This window comes from Lytechinus pictus, unplaced genomic scaffold, assembly GCF_037042905.1.
Source record: "Lytechinus pictus isolate F3 Inbred unplaced genomic scaffold, Lp3.0 scaffold_19, whole genome shotgun sequence".
In the NCBI taxonomy this organism is placed as follows: domain Eukaryota; kingdom Metazoa; phylum Echinodermata; class Echinoidea; order Temnopleuroida; family Toxopneustidae; genus Lytechinus; species Lytechinus pictus.
Window position 1 is genome coordinate 3,187,108 of NW_026974140.1, and position 15,461 is coordinate 3,202,568.

General features: G+C 36.0%; 1 protein-coding gene across 1 annotated transcript; it reads right to left on the bottom strand.

The window, feature by feature from the left end:
• Window positions 1-197: 197 nt before the first annotated feature.
• On the bottom strand, window positions 198-11,190 carry LOC129261023 (ubiquitin-fold modifier 1). The gene is made up of 5 exons (XM_064114136.1): window positions 10,515-11,190; window positions 10,362-10,418; window positions 8,390-8,447; window positions 4,413-4,452; window positions 198-3,660 (listed from the first exon to the last, which is right to left on the bottom strand). Exons 1-5 carry the CDS (start codon window positions 10,517-10,519, stop codon window positions 3,557-3,559), a joined length of 264 nt encoding a protein of 87 aa, XP_063970206.1. The 5' UTR covers window positions 10,520-11,190; the 3' UTR covers window positions 198-3,556.
• Between the last annotated feature and the right edge of the window lie 4,271 nt (window positions 11,191-15,461).

The window sequence follows — 15,461 nt, forward strand, 5'->3', positions numbered from 1 at the left end:
CAGAGAATGAGAGAAATCAGTTTATTTGATTTTACCTGACAAAATGTTCCCAATTGTTCTTTATTTTGAAGTTTTTGTATAAATCTTCTTACACGTCTCAATCCTTCTCGTCTCTCTATTTCAATAGATCTGACACAGAATACCCTCAAACAGTCTCGCTAGTGAGAACTTGATAAAAAACAGAAATCGTGCAATAATTTAATATATATATCTGTGATGTATTTTACTTGTTTCTTCTCATATAGTAAATGGCAATATACAATGTAGCTCCATGATACAATACCTTGTAAAACATTTCAAAAGAGAAACGGAAAGTCATGAAAAATGAATGTATAATAAATGTCAGAGAAATGTGAAAAATCAATAAAAATATAAATGGATAGAGTGAGCCCAAATTAATAAAAAAGTTAAGCAGGTATTAAAAAGCTAAGATTTGAGAACATTTTAATTAAATACCACACTTTGGGTCAAAGTGGCAACATTGCCTTCTTCGATTATAAAAGCATATTTTTGGCTTTTGGCTGAATACACAACAACATATCATTTCATTTAAATGAAACAATATATTTTCTTCATATGTAATTCAAGCATGATCAAAGCGTAATATATTTTATACCATGAACCACCACACACAACGTGCGTCTTCAACTTAACAAAATGATGAGTCATTCTGCAATTTCTACGGACAACTTTTGCAGCTCCTGTTTGCATTGTCAATTGCATCAGAAATTTCATTAATTTCACAGTACCGAAGAGTTGTATTCAAATTGACGTAGTCTCAAATGCACAATTCTGATTGGGTGAAAATAAAATTGCATTCTGAAGTTGTGATCAAACACATATTCGACAAGTCCAGATTTATTCAACAGTTGCTATAGTAGAATTGCTTCTCAGCCAGTAAGAATCAAGGAAAGTTGTCAGATATGACAACTTGTCAGATGAAAATGTTGATGAAACGCTCCCACGATTGATCTTTACACTTGATAGCTTAGCTGCATCAAAATGGGTACATCATGTACACAAGAGAGCAACATATCTCTTAAAATGCAAATACATACTGGCAATAGTAAAATGAATAAATTAAAAAATGACGATAATTACAATAAAAGAAAAAGAAAGAACAAATTCAGATTTTTTTTCTCACAAATCCCTGGAATGAAATTGATTTTCACACAGTATTATGGCATAAAATTCATGGAAAAGGATACTAATGGCAAAAAAATATTCAACTTTGACCGATACAAAAAATAAAAGTAATGAGGAAAAAGGAATTCAATAAAGACTTACAATCTATCATTTTGGTACATTTTACGTAGACTTACAATTCAAATTAATTACAAAAAAATTGATTGCATTTTTGTGTAACAGGGCCTGCTCTCATAATCTTCCAAGACTAGTAAAAGTGCAGTTTTTAACTTTAACTTGTGCGTGTAACATGAAGGCAAATTCTTTGAGTCATGCATCCCTCATAGGAATCCAAGTCACATCTTCTGGTTAAGTACAGACAAGCATGTACATGTATGCTTATTATTCAAGTAGCAGTAGCAATGAATCATTATGCATTGTTGCTATTGCATGTGTATGTTAACATCTGAAAGTTACATTCCATCATTTATGATAACTATTGAACAAAATACATCAAAATTGGTCAGTGAAACTTGTGCAACCAAAGGAAACGAACTGACAATAAAGGCTTTTAGTAGTTGTAAATGCACATGAGCAGTAAAAGGTCATTTGAGATAAACAAAGGTGGTCTTCAGATGTGACCTGCCACCCCTAAACCAACATAGCGGCTTTCCCGCACTCCTTTATCATGGCGACCTCTGTGATGAACATTTTGAAAATTGTCTTTCACATTTTTAATTAGTGAACAATGTACAGCTGTGTGCTAAGTATTATGAGCACTGGGTTAAAACTGAGGGAGTAGTTCATTTCACAAGATTTTGCCCCTTATTTACCACCATATTGTGCAGTTACTATGGCATTGAAATAATTCTAAAAATTGTAAAAATGTTTCTTGCATGCTTTCACTTCAAAACCAATGTTTGTGCAAAGTCTCAAGAGCATTGGGCGAAAACTGAGGTAGCAGTTTGATCCATGAAACTTGCAACTGACGCCAGATGGACTGTCCACCAACACCATTTACTGTTTCTTATCATACCCCATTTGTTTGACAGTTAGGGGTATAATAGACTGCATGAAATCATTCAATTAACATAAAATTCCATTTGAACCCACTGACTCCTGCATTATCAAATTTGCCTAGGCTAGGAAAAATGAACAGGTTGTTGTAATGACCAAGGCAGACTTCTGTGTTGAAATAATTAAAAAAATAATACATAAGGTATTTTCCATAGAGCTATTTATCAAAGTTATGCATAGCTTTAAAAAATAAATCATGAAAAGCTGTAATTTGAGCACAAAGTTGTATTTATTATTTGGTGATGTCTTAATGAAGGAGGACAGTTTGTTTTATGATGTCAGTGAGATTGTAGCAAATAACACATTTTGCTCTAAAAATGTATTATGCATATTCAACATCACATTTGATGTGAAGCTTGCCCTACTTTAACAGACTTCAAAACCTGTGCCCTAAATCGCGGAAGTGGTTTAGCGGTACACCATGTGTAAAGTCCTGGAGGGATTGAGACAAAAGTGGATAGAAATGGAGGTGAAATGGAAAGGCGAGAAAGTGGAGGTTGGGAAGTAGAGTATTCTTTTCAAATGAGTGTAATCCCTATAAGGACTGTAGACCAGAAGGAGTGGAAAGCTGAGAAGTAGGCAGGGTGAGAGGCTTGAGTAGATGAGAGAAGGCTGGCTTGAGTCGGTGAATGGAGTAGTAATGGTAGCAGGAGAGAAGAATCACCGTTTCAGGCAGGTTGAATGTCTGTCTTCTTCTTTACACATGGTGTACCGTAAACCACTTCTGGGATTGTTCATACCACCATGCAAACCTTCGAACATCATATTTTGCCCTAAAGTTGTTTATAACTTTTCAGCTTCATATAAAAAACTTCCACCTTGAAATTACATCTACTCTGAAGTTCAGATAGCACAGTACTTGATTTGTTTTCCCACCGTGGTTTTCACCATGGGCGTCGGAACAGAGTATTATATTTTGTGTTGAGGGGACGCAACAATAGATGCTCCCAAATGAACAAGGATAATCACCTGCACCGACGCCCACGGTATTCACAACTCTACCCTCATTCTCTAAACCAATCCGAAATAGAAGCTATTCCATAAGACACAACTTTACCTTGTCTGCCCCCACACAATAAAACAAAACAAAATAGTAAGTGCTTTCTTTATGTACAAAGTACATGTTGAATTACATATTAAAGGGTAACTGAAGTACACTTTCTAATGGCTCTACATTAGTAATACAATCAATCTTAAAAATCCTGATTTGAAGCATGCATGGCTAAATATATGAATATAAATAGGTACACTGGTAAGATTACCCAGTGAGCTGTGATATCATATTGCAACCTCCAAAGATTATTCATTCTGCTCATCTTTGCTGAGAGTTTGTAAGCATATTGTTTCAATTCTATCAAAGATAAGATCCTACTCTGTCTCGGGGTATTAGTCTCAGCTCAGAACCATGCTTGAGGAAGACGTTCCCTGCACTTTGGGCTGGGTTGATTCCAATGCCATCTGAAATAAAGAAACAAATAAATGAACATAACAAATGTTAAGAGGTATATAAATAAACTTCAAAATTTAAAAATATATGAACAGAATAAAATGTGAAACAAATTCAAGAACAATTAAATCAAATATAAAAGTATGAATCTTCATAGAATGCATACAAGCCTTCAAAGATTCTTGCAGGGCCTATGTACAGCAAAAGGAATAATAATGATAATATATAGCATTTAGAGTGCGCCTTCTATCTAGTTTCCTATTCAGAGGCGCAGAGGCAATTACACAGAAGGGGGGGGGGGGTATTTGAAATATGATGAGAATAGCTTTGTCTTGGGGTTGACTTTGAATGACTCTATAGACTTGGCATTGTGTATTGTTGAGGAGAGTGCATTCCACAAAATTGGTGCACTATTAGCAAAAGCTTTTTCACAAAATGAGCATTTGACTCTACCAGTTTAAACAACCTGGTTCCTGAATATCTTATATAAATACTTGTTGAAATGGAAGGTGAGACTCAATGCTTTATTAGACCCATTTTGTTGATTGAAATTTGTATTTAAATCTAAATTATTGAAAAATGAAAACTAATTTGCAACACTTCCATACATGTAGAAGATATGTCATTAGGAAATATTAAATCACATTAAACTACCAGTAATTTAAACAGTTTTTATCTAGCTTATTACAATAATAAAGGGAAAGAGTCAATGACAATTTCAGTGCCTTTAAAAGAAATGTCTTATAGATGAAATCTAACTAACCATTTGTGATGATTGCACTTGTAGCAGGAGGAACTTTGAACTATAAAGGGGAACAAAAGAAGTGAGAAAAGAGTGAAAGAATATGAAACAGAGAAGGTGAAAAACAGAGACAACATTGGAATTTACTCCATTTGTTTTCCATTCTCCTGGCAAACATGTGTATTTGATGACGTTTAGCTCCTGATGCAGCGCGACAAAGCTTTAAAATGGGGTCGTATGTTGAGGAGAAAGCTATCTGTCCAAAGTCTCTATTGTTTTTGGTTCGCATTCTGCATGAATGTGGATAATTTTCTTGGTCTCTCTTGTTGGAGATGGTGTAGCAGCATCAGCAATTACACCATCTACTACAAATGTTCTGGTTCAATTTCAAGTTCATTTATTAAAACCAACATAAAACAGATCAATTACAAAACACAATGTATCATAAGATGGTTAGGGCCATGATGTGAATGTCTCATGAAGCTTGCAACCTCACAAGTGAAAGCTTACCAGATACAGGTAAAATGTCATGATTGTGGAAAAAAGTTTTCTCATGCCAACATACAAATCAGATGAGCCTATTCAGGGATCTTCATAGTGATCATTTTCAGCTCAGATGTCAAGATTTCAAGGAATTAAAGGGGAAGTTCCCCATGACAAAAATTTCATTGTAGATATAGCAGAAAAATAACAAATAATATCAGTGAAGGTTTGAGGAATATCCATCAAAGAAAAAAAAGTTATTACTATTCATTTTTGTCTCACCTGCATAGCACTAGCAGAGCGAGACTATGGGCGCCGCTTTTCCGACGGCGGCAGCGTCGTCAACATTGAAATCTTAACCAAGGTTAAGTTTTTGAAATGTCATCATAACTTAGTAAGTATATGGAGCTAGTTCTTGAAACTTGGACATAAGGGTAATCAAGTATTACTGAACACCCTGTCTGATTTTCAAGTCACATGACCAAGGTCATAGGTCATTTAGGGTCAATGAACTTAGACCATGTTTGGGGAATCAATATCAAAATCTTAACCAAGGTTAAGTTTTTGAAATGTTGTCATAACTTCGAAAGTATATGGACAGGGTTCATTAAACTAAGACATAAGGGTAATAGTGTATCACTGAAGATCTTGCCTGAGTTTCAGGTCACATGATTGGTCATGGATTTGGCCATGTTGTGGTTATTTGGGAATTGTCATCATAACTTTAAAAGTTTATGGATCTAGTTCATGAAACTTGGACAAAAGAGCAACCATGTATCCCTGAATATCATGTGTGAGTTTCAGGTCACATGAAGGTCGAAAGTCACTTAGGGTCAACAAACTTTGGCCATGTTGTGGTTATTTGGGAATTGTCATCATAACTTTAAAAGTTTATGGATCTAGTTCATGAAACTTGGACAAAGGAGCAACCATGTATCCCTGAATATCATGTGCGAGTTTCAGGTCACATGATAAAGGTCAAAGGTCACTTAGGGTCAACAAAATTTGGCCATATTGGGGGTATTTGAGAAATTGTCATCATAACTTTGAAATTTTATGGATCTAGTTCATGGAACTTGGACATAAAAGCAATCAAGTATCCTTGACCATCCTGTGCTAGTTTTAGGTCACATGACCAAGGTCAAGGGTAATTTATGGTCCACAAACTTTGGTAATGTTGGGGGTATTTGTGGAATTGCCATCATAACTTTAACCCTATCTAGGCCGGGGTATTTTGGGAGTTCATATGGCCGGGGGGGGGGGGGGGGGGGCCTCCCAGGCCCCCCCTTGAGATCTCGGCCGTCGACCGCGCGATCGCGCCGAAAATTGGCACGAGGGTTGCCTGGGACATAATCTACAAAAGTGTATAGTAATTTATTTCATGCGAAGCGCTATAAAGTGATTATGCTAATTTATGCGTAATTAGTATGCGAAATCATACTTTTTCCTCTAACTCACTTAATAAAGCTCCAAATGTTCTAATATTTGGTGTAGAAACTCTTTGTGGTGTTCTTAGCAAGTGCACATGAAAAAAATTGCGATATCAAATCATTTTCTTATGTAGTAATATTGTATTTTGCAATTTCTTATGTATTTCTTTGTTTTTTGACCTTTTGTTTTTCATTGTTTTTTTCAATGGAATTTGATGGGCACTCGTCTGGGATCATAAAAAGCATAAAATAAATACATTTAGACCAGCAAAACTAAAAATAATCATACATTTATGAATTTTGGTTGAATACACAATTTGCATTGACTTTGTACACAAAACCACGTTATTGAGCAATTTTTGGTCTGACATGCACTTACATAATGTTGCATAATTTCGGAACCACGTACCCAGGTGACGCAAAATTGGTCTCAAAAGTTGCGCAAGACTTGAAAGTAAAAAGTCAGCGAGCGGCGCGGTCAAAAAAATTTGCGCGGCGAAAATATCACGCAATTCGTTGAGGGGGGGGGCCTCCGAGGCCCCCCCCCCCCGGCCTAGATAGGGTTAAGTCTATGGAGCTAGTTCATGAAACTTGGACATAAGAGCAGCAATGTATTCCTTAATACCCTGTGTGCATTTCAGGAACATGGCCAAGATCAAAGGTCATTTAAAGGTCAATGAACTCTGGCTGTGTTGGGAGTATCTGTTGAATTGGCATCATTATTTATGAAGTTTATGGATCTAGCTCATGAAACATCGACATAAGGGTAATCAAGTGTGAATGATTGTTTTGCACATGTCTTAGGTCACATGATCATGGTCAAAGGGTCATTTTGGGTCAATGGACATAACATTTTATTATCATATTGGTGTTTTCTTCTATAATTATTCATTAGCTGTTTCAAAGGAAGCACTGTTGCTATATCGAATTGTGTAATGCAGGCGAGACTGCCAGAGGCGTTCCACTTGTTTTTATTGGTGATGTCATATTTGAGCAGCATCCCCTTATAGCATACATGTACATGTAGTAAAAAAAAAACCAATGAAATGCCATTTTCTCAAAGTACTGAAAAGAGTTTTTCATACATTTAGTATATTAAAAAACAAATCACTTCACATCCACAAATGAAAGAAAAAAAAATCATCATGAACCATTGAAAAGTTGATGCATTTTATATTACAAACATATGGGGCATATGATATGCCATCACAGATCAATAAGTCTAACTTTCTTAATCTTTGATGGATTATCCTTAATTATTCACCAATATTTTTCATCTGGTATTTTCAAAACAAACATTTTGTCAGGGAGAACTTCCCATTAACTTATAGTTTATGTTAATGCATCAGATCTCTGATGTGGTGAAAATTAGCCTCAATTTAAAAGACTTCCTCATGAAATCATTGATTGTTGCAAGTGCTGTTACATAGTTCTGACCAAAAAAAATCCTGGATATGAAAGAACAATAACAATGTCTTTATAAAAAATAAATTAAAGCCCTTGGGGAATCCAATCCAAATAAAAGTTGTTTTTATAGGAAGAAGAAAAATCAGACAAGTACATGGGTGAACCGGTGAAAGTTTTGACAAAATTGGACAAACTATTTTATAATTTAGGAAGTTATGACTTTTTAAAAGTTGTAAAAATTTGTGATTGCTGTACCATTGGAGACTTCAAATTGGTCCTCCCATATACTCCAGTACATACAATTGTTAAATTGTCATTCTTTTTTCAAAAGTTTTATTTCAAACTATATATTTCTTTCAAAAGTTTCATGAGGATATAAAGCATTGTGCTACATTGGTTATATTTGGATTACTGCCCTATGGGAATAGGTACTTGAGAAAAAACCACATGGCCTATGTGATTTGAAATTTACAGTTTTAGGGTCTTTAGAGATCTCAATTATGAAACAGTCATAACTTTCTTATTGCTTGTCCGATTTCTTTCAAACTTTCACCATTCTGTTTTTCCTATTTTTCTCCTCTCTCAGACAACATTTTATGACCAAGGTTGGATTCCCTTTTAAAGTAGATTTATAAATTCATCTATACTGAAAGTGACTAAGACAATCAAATCACATACCTCTTCAGCAGCAAACTTGAGTACAGCTGTAAATGGTGTTGCTTCTGGTACACTTAGTCTGCAGGAAAATAAAACAATTTCAAACTTTTAAATGTAATGGCCAGACTACAAATAAAAATTGACTTGAAATGGAAAATGAAACTGAAAATGTAAAAATATCATGGTGGTGTTTTATAAAGCTATTGATGACATTATTAATGACTGAGGATCTTGGGAACATTTCATGAAACAAATTAATGATTTTCACTGCCTTCTTTTCACAAGCTACTGAAAATACTTGCATCTGATTGGCTCACACCAAAATTTTCAGTGAAAGTGACTGACCAGATGCATCATCAGGGGGGGCGCATTGTGGTCTAGTGGTTACGACTCCCGTCTGTCAATCAGAGGGACATGGGTTTGAGTCCCAACCATGGTGTTTTCCTCTAGCAAGAAATTTACCCACACTGTGCTGCATTCGACCCAGGTGAGGTGAATGGCTACCCAGTAGGATTTATTCCTTGAATGCTTTAGCACCTGTATGGTGGCTCAGCTACAGCCGGGGTAATAATATGATACCAAGTATCAAGCGCCGTAGAGTATATGCAATTGTAGTACGGTAGCTGCGCTATATGGACCATATTATCATTATTATTATTCATGATACATTCCCATTTTCTTGTGCAAAAATTCTAACTTTATCTTTTGTTTTTGATTGATTGATGCATTGACATTGTTCATGAAATTATGTGACAAAGCAGGTAACTCTAACTTATAACAATTTCTTGACGACGAACGATCAAAGAACCTGGCCAGGCCTGACTGTGTGTTTGTCATAAAAATTTTGTATTTTCCAGCATATATTTCAAAAAGTTGTTAACCTGATTATATTAAAAAGTAGTCTTTCTTAATTCCTGTGCCCTTTCTTGCCCATTATAATAATTATTTACGTGAAATCAAACAGGGTGAGGTAGCTCACCCTACTATGCCTATGGGGAAAAGGGTGAGTGAGCTACCTCACCCAGTTTGATTTCACGTAGGGGGCCTAAATAATTATTCTCATGGGTGAGAAAGGGCGCAAGAAAATGTAACAGCACGATATCGAGGTCTTGAAATCCAAAATGGCAGATAGGCAAAAATCGTTGACTGCTGAAAACGATGTCCAATAATTAAACCCCCAAATTATCGATAAATTTCATTTGACCGTAAAATAATGCTAATAGGCCTAGGCCTAGGTACTAATAGTATGGTCAGTTCCCCCATGTCTGCGCGGTCTCCCAAGTCTGCGCACCCGCGTATCTGCGCGATTCTAGTAAAAGAAGATACGCAACGAGCATGAACTTTACACATGCAATACATAGACAGGTATTCATAAAAAAATCCGACTCAAAATGGTGAAAAAATAATGAATTCAGGGCATTTCATGTGACGGCCTCAAAATACAGCCTTTCTCATAAAAATCTCCGAATCGTGTGCAAAGTGAATGAGTGCGCAGACATGGGGTACCATTTTTTTTTTCAATCTGAAAATGATTGCCCAAGGTTTTTTCAAGAAAATCATATATTTTCTTTCATTTTTTAATGAGAAATTTGGTATACTTACTCTCAATAATATAAGGAACATTATTATCCAAAAGATTTTGTGAAATAAGAAGAAATTCATGTTAAATCTTAACTCAAATTGTTAGGTGCGCAGACTTAGGGCCCACCATCATAATAATGTGAAAGGTGAGGATTTATTCCACGAATCAGTGGAATATTTTCCCAAACTCTTAGAATATTTCTGGTATTTTCTGAACCATCCAATATAATATAATATTTATGCTGTTTGACCTGCACAATCGCATGCACTCATTCTATGAACAAGGTTTTGATTTAACCTTGTTCTCTGGAGTCTGGAGCCTGCACGAACTTCGCTCGAGGTAGCCTACATCACTATGACTATATGGGACAATGGTTACAAAAGATAACTGAACATACGGTATACTACTCACACTTTGAAGGGAAGTTTTGGATCCGAAGTGAGCGTTATCTTGAAAGTCACTTTCGACCTACAGAAAGAGATAACACGAAATTACGGAATAATCATTTCAATTATGTAAATTGATAAAGTGATGAACACAAATACGAAATAAACAAGAACTTACGCCATTCTAAAAGTCTCTGCAAAGTCTGCGCTGTGAAAGCTCTAGATCTGTATTATTTCTCAACGAACGTAGAGGGCAGTAATACACGGCATGCGTTTGACCACTCTGACGGCATGCAGTGTACTATGGAAGCTTAAAAGTGCCACCGAGATGTTGAGATAATTATCTTGGGAAGTCGACATCATGATAGCAAAAGATCAGATGGTGAGATCCCGGATCTCATCATGTCAACATCTTTTAGAAGAGATGATGAGATGACAAGATCCCGGATCTCATCGTGTCAACATCTTTTAGAAGAGATGATGAGATGACAAGATCCCGGATCTCATCATGTCAACGTCTTTTAGAAGAGATGATGAGATGACAAGATCCCGGATCTCATCATGTCAACATCTTTTAGAAGAGACGATAAGATGACAAGATCCCGGATATCGTCATGTCGACATCTTTCAGAAGAGATGATCAGTTGACAAGATCCCGGATCTCATCATGTCAACATCCTTTTGAAGAGATGATCAGATGTCAAGATCCCGGATCTCATCATGTCGACATTTTTTAGAAGAGATGATCAGATGACAAGATCTCGGATCTCATCATGTCGACATCTTGTAGAAGAGATGATCAGTTGACAAGATCCTACACCATTCATTGCGAACATAACGCGGCGCTAAATTATGGAACGCCAGGCTGGACACAATTCGTCACCAACAGTACATGGTACATCCGCCAATTGATGTGTCCAGATAGCGGAACATAGTGTGATTCACTGGCGTAAATCCGTGTTGATGGGTGGGGGGGATGACTGAAATATTTTGGCATTTTTTTGCAATCATGTTTTTAGATATGCAAGGAATTGTCATTGATATGTCCACAGTGGCGTACCGTGGGTCACGGCATTGGGGAGGGGGGCACCAGTAAAATTTTTGAATCACTAAGTGAGTGCGCGAAGCGCGCTAAGTTGCCAGTTATACTGACCTAATAGAGACATTTTAAGGACAATGTCATTAAACGGATATGTATCTCACTGATCAAATAATGCGAGCGCGAAGCGCGAGCTGAAATTTTTTATATTCACACCTAAAAAGGGACAATATAATCAAATTTGTGTAATCATGATAGGTACCTGTCTCGCTAAACAATGCGCGCGCGAAGCGCGAGCTGAAAACTTAGATAATTCAGACCTGAAGTGGGGCATTCTAAGGTTTCTTTGTAGGAATTAACTAGGACCATACGTATTTCATTAACCAAATGATGCGAGCGCGAAGCGCGAGCTGAAAATTTTTGATATTCATCTCAGAAGGGACATTTTAAGGACTGATTTTAGGAATTCATGAAGAGCAGACATATCTCACCAATCCACAAGTGCGAATGTAATCACGTACAGGAAATGTTTCATATATAAGAAGACCTTAACATGGGGCAATCACTTTTGAGTCATGAAGAAGAAGCATATGTCACTACATAAAACAATGATAACTCAAGTGCTAGGAATATATTTGGTTTATATTGACTTGAAAACGGGATGTTTTAGTACAACAGGATTATATATCTCGTTAAACAGACAATGCGAGCACCAGGAATAATAAAAAAAGACGTAGGCCCTGGGCAAATTATGTTTTATAAAGTTGTAATGTAACATAACATAATTATAATATAATATAACATTATAATGAATATTTTCTTCTTTCCCACTACGTTTCTCTTCATTTCTCCCTTTTTTCTCCTTTCCCCCTTTCCCCGTTTTTTTGTCAGCCGATGGGGGGGGGGGGGGGGATGTGCCCCCATGCCCCCCGTAGTTACGCCACTGTATGTCCATATGGCAAATACCCCTCCAATATTATTATCTTTTTTACCCCATGATGGTTTAATGGTTTTATTAGAGATTACATTCAAAATTTTTTGACATTCCATCGTAATCCCTTCCCAAAGACCCCAACATTGATGAATTGGAAGAAACAGGGATTTCTCTTAAATGTTATAATAAGGACAAAGGTATTTCGTTTGGAAATGGTGAAATGGCTCTTTATTTGCCTTTTATGATTCAATAATATTGTTTTATTTGTTAAGCGGTATTTTAGGAAGAATTTTCACCAGTAAAACAATTATCTCTTGTGATTTTTTTTTCATTTCTTTCGTAAAAAGTGGGGGGGGGGGATGTTTGTACAGGCCACCCCCCCCCCTCCTCGAAAAGTGAGGGGATATTTCCCCCCCCCCATCCCCCCGGGATTTACGCCAGTGGTGTGATTATATTATGGGGGCTACTAAAACATGTAAAAGATATATAAAACATAGTAGCCTAAAAGAGTGACCGTTTCAGACCCAAAACTGCCCCCAAAATTGCTGATAAACCCGACATTATCTGTTTTCAGGACAACCGTGAATTTCAGAGGAAGAGTGAAGAGTCACGGCCGAAAATTGCTGATTTTTTTTTTGCTTGCCAGAGAATTCTGACATGCAATAGACATTGTCATGCTTTCAGCACCCCAGGAAAAAAATTGGTCCCACATCCCTGCTGTGCACGTGTCATCTAACAGACCAATCAAAATTCACCAAATTGATTTTGTTTTCACAGTGTTTTGTGTTGAATTTGATATATTTGCATTGCTTTGAATAACTGGGATTATACCTTTTCATTTTTTTTGGTAAAAAAATACAAGGCTTTAAAAATCGGGAGAGGGACACTATATTGCTTAGATTTGCAACAATAACAATTTACACTGATCTTTGGTTAAAATTATACAAGTCAATCACATTAAACTCCTTTTTAGAGTCTGATTGAAATGACTTCCAGAGAATGCTGGAAAATGACAGAATAAAAAAATATTCAAAGTGATTAGGCTACTCGAAAACATCAACAAATCCCAGATGTTGGTTGCGTTTCCTGTTTCTTCTTCATCTTCTTAATTCTTCTTCTCCTCTTCCTTCATCTTGTTGTTGTTGTTCTTCTTCCTCTCTTTCATTTTTTTGGGGGGGTCTTCTAGATAAATGCGTGACGTTGGTCATTTGAATACAAGGAAAATTGGCCCATTAGTTTCAGTTGTTATGCGAGGGGCGTAGCGATCGACCGAGCGAAATAAAATCACATCAACATGTATAACACCTTGGACCAGTGATTTAGTTCCATGATAAGGGGGACAAGACTGGCAATGAGGAGGTCTGTGTTGTTACCCTCTCCAGGCGTTCAACTTCTTCATACGCGAGAAAGCGTAGCGAACGAGCAATTGCTTGACTAAATAACACTCAAGATAAACTATCCGTCAAGGGCCGGTATGAAATTGAATATTGAAAAAAAAAATCCCGATTAGGGTCCCGGTTTTAGGGTATCAAAACTACTGATCCTGTAGGGTGATTTAAAGTGATTTTTCCCATTTAGGGTAACAAAACTACCGCTCCTGATATCCCGTTTAGGGTGCTTTTCAAAAATGATTTTCGCCCATGCTGTATATAGTACACAGCTCCTCGTCATAATATTAAAGGTTACCAAAAATTTTCTGTAGAATCTGATTTTTTGTGCTATTTCCCCTATTTTGAGGGTGCTGAACATGAATCTGCTTGTTGCCAAATTTATAAATGCCATCTTCGACTGTTGCCATGGCAACGGATTAATTTCTCAAAAATAGCATGTATTCCCCTGTAAACGGTAGATAAACATGGCAAAATTACCCATTTGGTTAATTTCAAGTTTCTTATTCAATAAGAATAGAATTTACAAACATTTAAGGCCATTGAAATAGTTCAGATTTCCTGTTACCATGGTAACGGCCTCTTTTTACCCCCCAAAAAAGATAAAAATTAGTAAAGATGTAAAATATGATGAATTCTTTTGAATTTTCCCTAATGTGAGGGTGCTGAAAGTAGGTGCTTGTTGCTAAATATATTAATACCATCTTGCACCATTGCCATGGCAACCAAATAACACATAATTAGATAAACAAAAATAAAAAGATGGTTGGAAAAGATAATCGTTGAAAATCACTAAATTAGATATACATCTGTGAGTTTGACCCACTATTCAATTTTAAATGCAAAATAAGTATTCAGTATGACTTCAATGGTATGCTAAGATTGCTGTTGCCATGGTAACCAATGTTTCAACAATGAATACCAATGTTACATTGCCTGTTGCCATGGTAACTGTTTTTTATCAAAATAGAATAGATTTGAGAAAAATTGTAAAATAAACCTTTTTCACCGTATTTGAGTGTTGAACATGTATTATATACATGTATCTTCTTTGGATATTACCATGGCAACCAAATAACATCTAATTTGCTAAACAAATAGCAGAGTGTGAAAAGGTAATGTTGGAAAATGCAAGAAAAAGAACTTAACTTCCATGCATATGGTTTTAACATCTCATTTTACTTTGAACACAAATTAAGTTTTCTGCATGGGTTCATTGGAATGATAATAATTCATGATTCCATGGCAATCCCTGAATTAATTAGCGATAAATACCAATGCTAAATTGTATTTATAATCAAGAAAGGAATGTACTAGTATATTTCATGTCAGAAAGTAATATGCCACACAGGAAACATATTGTCTCCAAACAATACTCTCTCTCTCTCTGGAACATATATAGTGGTTGCTATGGTTACACCTCATTTTTTAATCATTTGAAATTGTTACTTTATGAAAAATTGAAAATAAATGCAAGGCATTTCATTTTTAAAACGGTGCAACATATTTTGAGAATCATTGAAAACACCAAAGGTGGACAAAATTGTACGCAAACTTCAATTTTTTTCGTTTCGAGATTTACAATTTCAAATAAATTTCCTTGTTGAACAGTTGTTCCTATAGCAACACAATTATGTTGATGTAGTATACAATCAGTAATAAACGTTTGTAGACAGTTAAAATAAACTTCAATAAATACTAATTTTGTCTTGTCAAAATTTTATTTAAGTGTTTTCCTTCCCAGATCAATTTGGTAGGCCAATC